Source organism: Perognathus longimembris, chromosome 1, assembly GCF_023159225.1.
Source record: "Perognathus longimembris pacificus isolate PPM17 chromosome 1, ASM2315922v1, whole genome shotgun sequence".
Taxonomy (NCBI): Eukaryota; Metazoa; Chordata; class Mammalia; order Rodentia; family Heteromyidae; genus Perognathus; species Perognathus longimembris.
Window position 1 is genome coordinate 130,863,235 of NC_063161.1, and position 10,211 is coordinate 130,873,445.

General features: G+C 43.4%; 1 protein-coding gene across 1 annotated transcript; it reads left to right on the top strand.

The window, feature by feature from the left end:
* Positions 1-423: 423 nt before the first annotated feature.
* On the top strand, positions 424-1,353 carry LOC125352868 (olfactory receptor 13C7-like; the record flags this gene model as incomplete). The annotated part of the gene is given in 3 exon segments (XM_048348266.1): positions 424-618; positions 621-1,247; positions 1,249-1,353. Coding segments are annotated over 3 exon segments (927 nt in total), but the record flags the coding sequence as incomplete, so codon positions are not given.
* Positions 1,354-10,211: the final 8,858 nt, after the last annotated feature.

Sequence of the window (10,211 nt, forward strand, 5' to 3'; positions counted from 1 at the left end):
TTTAATCAGAGTTGAATCTCAGGGACATTCTTGTGGAGGCTGGCTTCAAATCTCAATCCTCAGATCTCAGCCTTCTGAGTAGCTAGGATTACAGTCATGAGCCACCAGTGCCTGACAGATTTTTAAAGTATATTTAGCCTCATTTTTCTAGTTGTTACCTCCAGGAGGCTTAGCCCAAATTCACTGGTTAGTTCTTACTGGAAGTTAAATATTGATCTCTACTTATTGCTCCTAGAAACCCAAAGAGATATACAAATAGTCACGATTCTTTTCCAGTGACTCAGCAGTCAAGGATTTTTTGCCTGGCCGCACTCTAGTAGTATTATAAGAATGTTGATGCTGACTCTTTGAGTTCCTGTAAGTTTCTGATCCATTGCACCATAGAGAGACCCAAGGAGACCTCCCCGGTGACGGGGGTTCATTCTCCTGGGCCTCTCAGCCCACCCGAAGCTGGAGAAAACGTTCTTCGTGCTCATCCTGTCCATGTACCTGGTGATCCTGTTGGGCAACAGGGTCCTCATCCTGGTCACCATCTTTGACTCCCACCTGCACACACCCATGTACTTCTTCCTGGGGAACCTCTCCTTCCTGGACATCTGCTACACCACCTCCTCTGTCCCCCCCCCCCCATTCTTGACAGCTTCCTAACCCCCAGGAAAACCATCTCCTTCTCAGCCTGTGCCATCCAGATGTTTCTCTCCTTTGCCATGGGAGCCACGGAGTGTGTGCTGTTGAGCATGATGGTGTTTGATCGCCATATGGCCATCTGCAACCCCCTGCGGTACCCCGTGGTCATGCGCAAGGCTGTCTATGTGCCCATGGCTGTCAGCTCCTGGGCAGCTGGGAGTGCTGCCTCCATGGTTCAGACATCCCTTGCAATGAGGCTGCATTTCTGTGGGGACAATGTCATCAACCACTTTGCCTGTGAGATCCTGGCTGTCCTAAAGCTGTCCTGTGCTGACATCTCCATCAATGTCATCAGCATGGGGGTGGCCAATGTGATCTTCTTGGGGGTCCCGATTCTGTTCATCTTTGTCTCCTACATCTTCATCCTCACCACCATCCTGAGGATCCCCTCGGCAGAGGGGAGGAAGAAGGCCTTCTCCACCTGCTCTGCCCACCTCACTGTGGTGGTCATCTTCTATGGGACCATTCTGTTCATGTATGGGAAGCCAAAGTCGAAGGACCCACTGGGAGTGGACAAGCAGGACCTTGCAGACAAGCTCATCTCCCTCTTCTATGAGGGTAGTGATGCCCAGGTTGAACCCCATCATTTATAGCTTGAGGAACAAGGATGTGAAGGCCGCTGTGAGAAGCCTAGTAGCTCAAAAACACTTAGCTGATTATCATTGAATTCAAGACTGCCAGATTTCATGACCTCCAAACTCCTTGTGTTTATGGGAAAATAGTGAACCAAAATAGAGAATAGACTTGTTCAAGGTCCATGTTGTGGATATTTGGACTAGGAATGAAAGCTAAACTATTTTTCTCCAGCTCTATCATAAGCAATGAGAACATTTGTCTGAGAAACTATAGAGAAAGAACATTTAGCTCTCTAGAGATTTTGGCTATGAGATTGTGGCTAAGTCCTTTGCCATCCCAAGCTAACAAATGCCTATGGAGTCGTTGACATATGCAGAATTAAGAGACAAGTACAGCCAGGCACTGGTGGCTCACGCCTGTAATCTCAGCTACTCAAGAGGCTGAGATCTCTGTATTGTGGTTTGAAGCCAACCCTGGGCATTAGAGTCAAGGAGACTCTAATTAATTTCCAAAAAAGCCTGAAGTGGAGCTGTGGCTCAAGTGGCAGAGCACTAGACTTGAGCAGAAAAGCTCAGTGGCAGTGCTCAGGTCCTGAATTTAAACCCCAGGACTGCCATGAGGAGAGAGAGAGAGAGAGAGAGAGAGAGACAGACCGATTGACAGAGACAGAGAGAAGAGAGACAAGTACAGAAGTTGGATTTAATGGCACTGGGTTCTTGGTGTGCAAGTATTGTTTATACTCTAGGCTTTATACTATATGCTATCTCTTAGAGGCCTACACTTGGTTAGGAAATATGGGAAATATCCACTCTGTCACAGTATGGGGGCCAATAACACCATGACAGGAATACTTCTTGAGTTTTAGCACCAGGAACAGAGGGATGTTACTTTGTATCATGGGACTTGGCTGTGAGGGAACATGGAGAATTATTTGCCAGCTTCTCTCCCCACCCCAGCTTCTGTCACACAGTGGCACAGGCCTACATGTTTAGGAGACAGCAGCAATTCATATTTCCGCCCCATGTGACCCACACCACTAAAAACTCCCAGTGTTTCGATGGCTAATTTGAGGGTATAAAGAAATCAATAGATACTTTAGGGGAAGAAAATGGGCTAAAGGAATCCCCAGTTCCACATCTGTCGGTGGTCATTATTCAGACCTGCTCCCCTCTGGCTCCTGTGTGGTTTTAGGGCTGTGGGTCTATAGGTTTGGACGCTTGGCATGATCAGCAGTGGAGAGCATTGATAGCACTGGAGATTAGATGCTTTCACGGGAGGGAGAACTTCGGTAGCCAAAAAGGGACAACCCCCTGGGCACTGGGGACACACACCTGTAATTCTCATTACTTAGGAGGCTGAGATCTGAGGATCGTGGTTTGAAGCCAGCCTGGGCAGAAAAGTTTTTGAGATTGTTATCTCCAATTAACCACCAAAAATCTAGAAGTGTGGCTGTGGCTCAAGGGGTAGAGCACTAGCATTGAGCAAAAACAAAAAACAACAAAGAACCTCAGAGACAGTACCCAGGCCCTGAATTCAAGCCCCAGAACTGGCACAAAAGAAAAAAAAAGGAGAACACCCAAATCCATTTAGAAACACTCAAAAACCATTTAGATTTATTCAAAAGCTGGGTGATCAGGCCCAGCTCCTTGCCTCTGAGATTCCCTGTACTCTCCACTCTTCTGTGAGTCAGCTCTGTTCTCAGGCTGACCTTTCATGGTCAGCTGCTACAAGCCATGGGCTGAAGTTTCCCAATTCACTAATGGTTTAGAAACCTTTGGTTCCAATAAGGAGAGAATAAATATCCTGAGATTTGCTCTGATTGAACTGCTACAAACCACAAACCAAGCACGTGGCAGTGACATCAGGCGATGAAGATTAATAAAAGGTCATCAAATAGATGAAAAGGAGAAGCTCTTCTCTGAAACTGAACACTGGGACTGTTTCACCTAAGCCTTATGGCTGGTGTTGGTGAGAGAGCAATGGATGCTGAAAGAGCAACCAACAAATGGCTACCATCTGAAGGATAGGGTAGTAGCTTTGGGAAATTCCTAGGAAGTCAGAATTGGTTAAGATTAAAGAGTCCCCTCAGGGGCTGGGAATACGGCCTAGTGGCAAGAGAGCTTGCCTTGTATACATGAAGCCCTGGCTTCGATTCCCCAGCACCACATATATAGAAAATGGCCAGAAGTGGCACTGTGGCTCAAGTGGCAGAGTGCTAGCCTTGAGCGAAAGGAAGCCAAGGACAGTGCTCAGGCCCTGAGTTCAAGGCCCAGGACTGGCAAAAAAAAAAAAAAAAAGAGAGTCCCCTCAGCCTGGTCAGATAGGAGCTTGATGTCATCACACTTAATTCGATTAAAGAAATAAATGGATCTTTCTTTCTTTTTCACTGGTCCTTGGGGCTTGAACTTGAGGCCTGGGTGCTGGTTCTGAGCCTCTTTGTGCTCCAGGCCAGTGCTCTACCACTTGAGCCACAGCACCACTTCCAGCTTTTTCTGAGTAGTTTATTGGAGATATGAGTTTCATGGACTTTCCTGCCTAGGCTGGCTTTGAACCATGGTCCTTAGATGTCAGCCTCTGGAGTAGTTAGGATTACAGGCATGAACCACTAGTGCCTGGCTTAAATGGGTATTTCTTGTGCAAGTATGTTTCTATCTTGAAATACAAGCCTGCTCCTAGTGTGTCATATCACATTTAAACTCTGAAGCTGTCAATGGTCTCTTCGTGATGTGTTTTGTGGAAAATCATACCCCTCTTTGGTTTTGAAATCTTATTATACATTCATCTTTTACTTTTGATTTCTCTTTGCCCCATTTTCTCACCAACCCATGTTTTATTTGGGGGGCTTCAGATGTGTTTTTGGCTATTACCGGAAACCTTTTGTGGGATAAAGTTAGGCATAAATTGGAAGAAGCAAAGAAAGCCATAAATAAGCAAAGAAACAAATGAAAGAAAGGCAAAATATGGGGAGGGGAAGTGCAGTGGGCCAGAAGTTGGAGCTGGTTCTCTGTGCCTCCATGGTCCCTCTCCCCTCCTGTAAGTAGTTTCAGAATAGTAAAACTGAGGTCCTTCCAGCACTGACCTTCCACAGAAATGATTCTAAACCCAGTCCTGTGCCTAGTGCTATGGTTTGGGAATTATTTGTGTCTGTTACCCAAGGGTAATGTGGAGATGTGATGAAACGTAGAAAAGGTAGGGCCTAGTGGGAGTTAATTATGTCCTAGAAGAGTATCACCTCTGGAAGAGATTAATGTAGTTCTCCTGGGGACCCTAGTTAGAATTAGCAGTTATAAAAAGAACAAGCCTGAGGCAGGCACAGGTGGTCCACATCTGTAATCCTAGCTATTCAGGAGGCTGAGATCTGAGCATCACAGTTCCAAACAAGCCCAGGTAGAAAAGCCTGTGAAATTCTTATCTCCAATTAACCAGCAAAAAAAAAAAAACCAAACCAGAAATGGAAGTGTGGCTCACCTGGTACACTGTCAGCCTTGAGTGAAAAAGCTAAGTGAGAATGCAAGGTCATGAGTTCAAGCCCCAGTACCTGCTCAAAAACAAATAAGAGAGAAAAGAAAAGCCGTTCTGGACCCCGAGTCTCTTCAGCTAGAGAACACTACGCAATCTCTTTCATTACCTGAATATAAACTCTGGGTACAGATCTTGGGTCCTGTGTTAGGGATACCCCCCCCCCAACACCCCGCACAAAAAAGGTGTGTCTATTCTATGCTGTCTAACAAGTGAGCTTTCAAGAACCTGCAAACGTCCACATTCTGGATGATGGCAGATATTCCTTTCACATAGAATTTCTCATAAAATATAAAGGATGAAGATTTTTGTGTGGACTTTTTAGGAGAAGAGAGAAAAAGTAAGTTTGGTTTTGGCACAAAAATAGTATGAGGAGATCGGTTAGAACTCCCTTCTCTGGAAATCTTTAAGAATTTTGTTCTTAGCGTTCATTGACCTAGCCACAATCCTGACCCCTTACCACTGAAAGGTGGGTGGGACCACGGCTTAAGAACAGGAGCATGGTTTCGACACAAAATGAGAGCAAAAGGAAACAGGAAGGCCTATGGCTCTTTGTTAGTGTCCCTGTGTGTCTTTGGTGCTATCTGTCTCTGCTTTTAATCTTTGTGTTGAAGGCTCAGCTGGTAGATGTGCTGTGTTACAAGAAAATTCTTACTAATGGTTTTTATATTTTGTTTTGTCTCTTTGCTGGTCCTGAGGCTTGAACTCAGGGCCTGGGCAATGTCACTGAGATTTTTTTTGCTCAAGGTTAGTGCTTCTTCCACTTGAGCCCCAGCTCTACTTCTGGCTTCTTGGTGCTTAATTGGTAATAAGAGTCTCTCACGTACTTTCCTGCCCCAGCTGGCTCTACCCTTAGATCTTAGCCTACTGAGTAGCTAGGATCACAGGCCTGAGCCAGTGCCTGGCCCCTAATCTTTCCTCTTTGTTTTACTGAGGTACAATTGACAGATAGAAATAGTATACATTTAAGGTATAAAAGGTAATTTTTTATCCATTTACATGGTGAAAATGTTACCTGTTGAACGGCAACTCCTTTGTACACTTTACTTAAAGATAATTTTTATGAAGATAGAAATTATTATTATGTAGGAACTCTTGGCTGCCTCTGCCTCACTCTATCAACATTTTAAAATTTTCTTGTAGTTTGGACATTCATTTTCAGGTTCAAATACCCTCAATTCTACCAAGAACTCTTCTGTTGATTCTGTGTGGTTTCCTTAATCAATCCAAATGTACTCTTACTTAGAAAAAAATTGGAAAAAATTTTACTTCATCTTGCTCAAGTGGACCTTTGTTCTCATAGCCAAAAGAGCAAAACTAAACAGATGGGGAAAAAGATCCTTGAAGAGCCAGAAATTCTCAGTGGCGCTGACCATAGATCCAGGATTCCCAAGGGCACTTTGGGACCAGAGCTGGTCCTGTTTGCTCTCCATTAAGGCTGCTGTTTCATCCCCTTAGGGGTTAAATCCAGGACTCAGAGAACTGTGGGAACCATTAACAATCCAAATTGAATTAGCAAACTGCTGCTTCTAGCATTTTCAGAGGAAACAAGAGAACCATTCAAGGATCAAGTAGGATAGGAAGCTGCTGGGATCAGCATGCACTAGACTGGCTGACCTACCCTGCCCTGCCCCTGTAAAGGTGCTCACAGTCCAGGCCTGGCAGCCAGACACCAGCTCTCCAATTCTGGCTCCAACATACTTGCCATTACTGAGCACTGGGCTGAATCATTCCCTTTCTGGGCCTCAATTTCTTTGTAAAATGAGAGCATAAAGGCATCCCGTTTACTAGACAGTGCATGTGAAAATAGCTGGAGAATGCCCACATAGGAAGAATTTATATTCATGCATCACAATGGAACCTCTTCGATTGGGACGGGGGTTCTATGGGCTCTCCCCCTTATTCAATGACTCCAGCGTTTGTGAGCAACTACCTCAAGCTTCTAATACTAGTTATAGGATGATTATGAATCATCTTGGTGGCTGATGGTGGGTTGCGCTAGCGTATCTGTTGGCTGCTGCAAACCTGCCATCTGGTGGGCATTTCTGAAGCTGCCAGCTGGAAAATCGACCAGCTCTTCAAAACAGTGTTTGTAGAGCTTTAGGGATCTTGTTAGAAATAAAAGGCAGACTTCGTTTTAGAGGGTCTGAAGTAGGGTCTCAGCTTCTGTATCTCTGACAAGTACCCAGTTGATGCCTATGCTATTCTTCATGCCACAGACAGCTGAGGGGGTTGGCATTTCTGGGACAAATAGATATTCCTAAGACAAGGAAGAAATGAGTCATGGTCCTTACTTTATATCTGACACAAAACTTCACCTGAAAAGAATCGTTGACCTAATGAATGCTTAAGGCAGAGCTATAAAAAAAATCCAGAAGAAAATGTGAGAAAATCTTTGTGATCCCCACAGAGGCATTTTTTCTTTTTTAAATTAGCATGCATTAATTATAACATTCCATAGATACATATAACGTACCCCAGTCAAACTCACCTCCTCTGTCACTCTCCCTTATTTCCTCGACCCCTTCTAAAACAATTTTATCGTGTGTGTTTTATTTTCAACCATATTCATCCTCTCCGCTCACAGGTCCTGCTCCTGGTAGTATCTCCACCCACTGAATAGAGCCAAACCAACCAATTTCTTAAGATAAAAAAGGAACCCTAAGATAAATGATGTTAATTTGGACTTCATCAACATTTAAATCTTTGTCATCCAGGCACCAATGGCTAATGCCTGTAATCCTAGATATTCAGGAGGCTGAGAACTAACGGTCACAGTTTGAAGCCAGCTGGGACAGAAAATTGTGAGACATCTCAAATTAACCAGCTAAAAATCTATAAGTGGAGCTGTGGCTCAAGTGGTAGAGCACTAGCCTTGAACACAAAAGCTTAGAGACAGTGCCTAGGCATTGAGTTCAAGCCCCAGGACTGGGTCTGTCAGGGTCTTTAGCCTCTCTCGCTCTCCTGACCTGCAGGACAGACAGGGAAACATGCCCTGACCCGGTGAGCCCTCCTTTACCGGAGGACAAACAGACTGCCTGGGAGCTTAAGTCAGTGCAAAGGCTTGTTTATTGAGGTAGATCCTTCTATTAAATAAGGCACAGGAGCCAATCAGGTCAAAGATCGGCAGGAAGGGGAGGGATGTATATGCACCTATCTAGGGACTGTGAGGAGGCCTGAGCTGTCCGTCAAGGGTGGAGGGCCGAGGGACCAATCCTAAGAGGTGGCCTTATTTTATGTCACAGCCCACAGGACCACCTCCGGGTTCACCATCAGGCGCCATCTTGGCCACACGTGGTCCCAAGGCTGGGAGGCGGGGCCAGCTAGAACCTCCTTTGGGGCATAATAGCCACACATGACCCTGAGGCTGGGAAACAGGTGGGCCAGCTAGGGCTGCCTCTGAGGCAAGGCATCCGGGCATACCCTACATGGTCCAAGAAGGAAAAACCCTTTGACCTTCATAAGAAAATGAGTGGGCAAGCAGCAATACTTATAATGTATTTATCTGATGAAGGATTTTCATCTATAATATACAATGAGCTCTTGTAATGCAGTAAGAAGAAAACTGCTCAAATGAGGAAGAGATTCAACAGATATTTCACAAAAGATTTATGGGTGACCAATAATCATACAAAAATGGTCATCAGTTGTTATGGTATATCAAATAAGGACTTCAATGACCTTCTACTATGTACCCATTAGAATGTCTAAAATGCAAAAGTCTAGGAATACTGAGGTCTGAGGAGAGTGTAGCAACAATTGTCCAACAATGTTCATGGGAATGCAAAATGACAAAAACCCTTTGGGAAATAGATACTAGTTTCGTACAAAGTTAACATTGTGCATTCTTATGACTCAGTCATTCCAATCCTTACTTGTTATGTTTCTTAGATTCTATCTATTTTATCTGTTCAGCACCTATTAACTGCAGAACCAAACCAACAGTTCTTTACATCTATTGAGATCCAAAGCCTGTACTCAGGGCTACGTCTTATCTAATTCTCACACATCATGTCAAGATTTCCCCTGCACAAAATCACCCAGGGCCAAGCTATAGAGACCACTCCCACGGCCCAAAGCCCACCAACATTCACCCCCGGCTTTCTAAATGCATCCTATGCTACCATACCCAATTCAGTTTTGATTGCTTGTTTTTATGGTCCTGTGGTGGAGCACAGAGCCTTGCATGTTCTAGTCAGGCACTCTAATACTGAGCTGTATCTCCAGCCTATATACCTTAAGGTCCATTAGACTAAGTCCTAAAATAGGTATACTATTGCTCTGTATTTGACAAGTTGATTTAAAAATTAAAAACAAAATAAGCAACTTCTTTCTTCAGTTTTACTTTCTTATCTGAGTTGTTATACATAATCTTTTTATTGAACGAAACTGTGAATTGTCTTTAAAAACTACCTTTTATCCTGTCCCCAATCTAATCCTCATCTCAAATAGTTCTAAAATACAGTCAAGTATAAATGAATGTAATGATATAGTCATGTGTAAAATAAGAGGGATAAAAATACCAGAGGAAAAATATCATTTTTTGTGTGAAACACGAACCTGTTATTTCTAAAACTTATTCAGAGAACTAATATGAATTCAGAATAGTTAGGAGATGGAAGTAACTTCTCCCAATTAACTGTATTGTAACATAAATAAAAAAAAAACTTTTTTTTTTTTTTTTTGCTAGTCCTAGGCCTTGAACTCTGGGTCTGGGCAGTGTCCCTGAGCCCCTTTGAGCTCAAGACTAGCACTCTATCACTTGAGCCACAGCACCATTTCTGGGTCTTTTGGAGTAATTTATTGGAGATTAGGACTTTTCCGTCTGGGCTGGCTTTGAACTGCAATCCTAAATCTCAGTCTCCTGAGTAGCTAGGATTACAGGAGGGAGCCACCAGTGCCTAGCAAAGACTTTTATGGGACTATAAAGGAAGACCAGGATTTGAGGAGTAGAAATTCAGTAACAATAAGCCTAAATGCTAAGATGGAAATTCTCAAACTGTAACAAACAAGAGAACTTCTTAACTATAAATTCCTGGGTTCAACCCATCAAAGACTCATTCTCCACTGTCTTAAATAGAGCTGATAGGAAATCTAGCTGGATAAACCCAGTTACTGGGTTATTCATTCATTCATTTATTTATTCATTCACTCATTTTTCACTGTGCTGAGAATGGAACCCAGGGCTTTCCTCATGTTAAGCAAGCACTCTACCAATCATATATAGATATATATATAGATATAGATATAGATATAGATATAGATATATAGAGATATATAGAGATAGATAGATAGATAGACAGATAGATAGATAGATATCTTCAGCTCTTGTTATTTGGTATTTCAAGTCCTCCCCTATAAACAAATAGACTATTGAGTTACATACATTGTTAGTAAAGAATAGTTGAATGATACAGAAAGTTTCTATG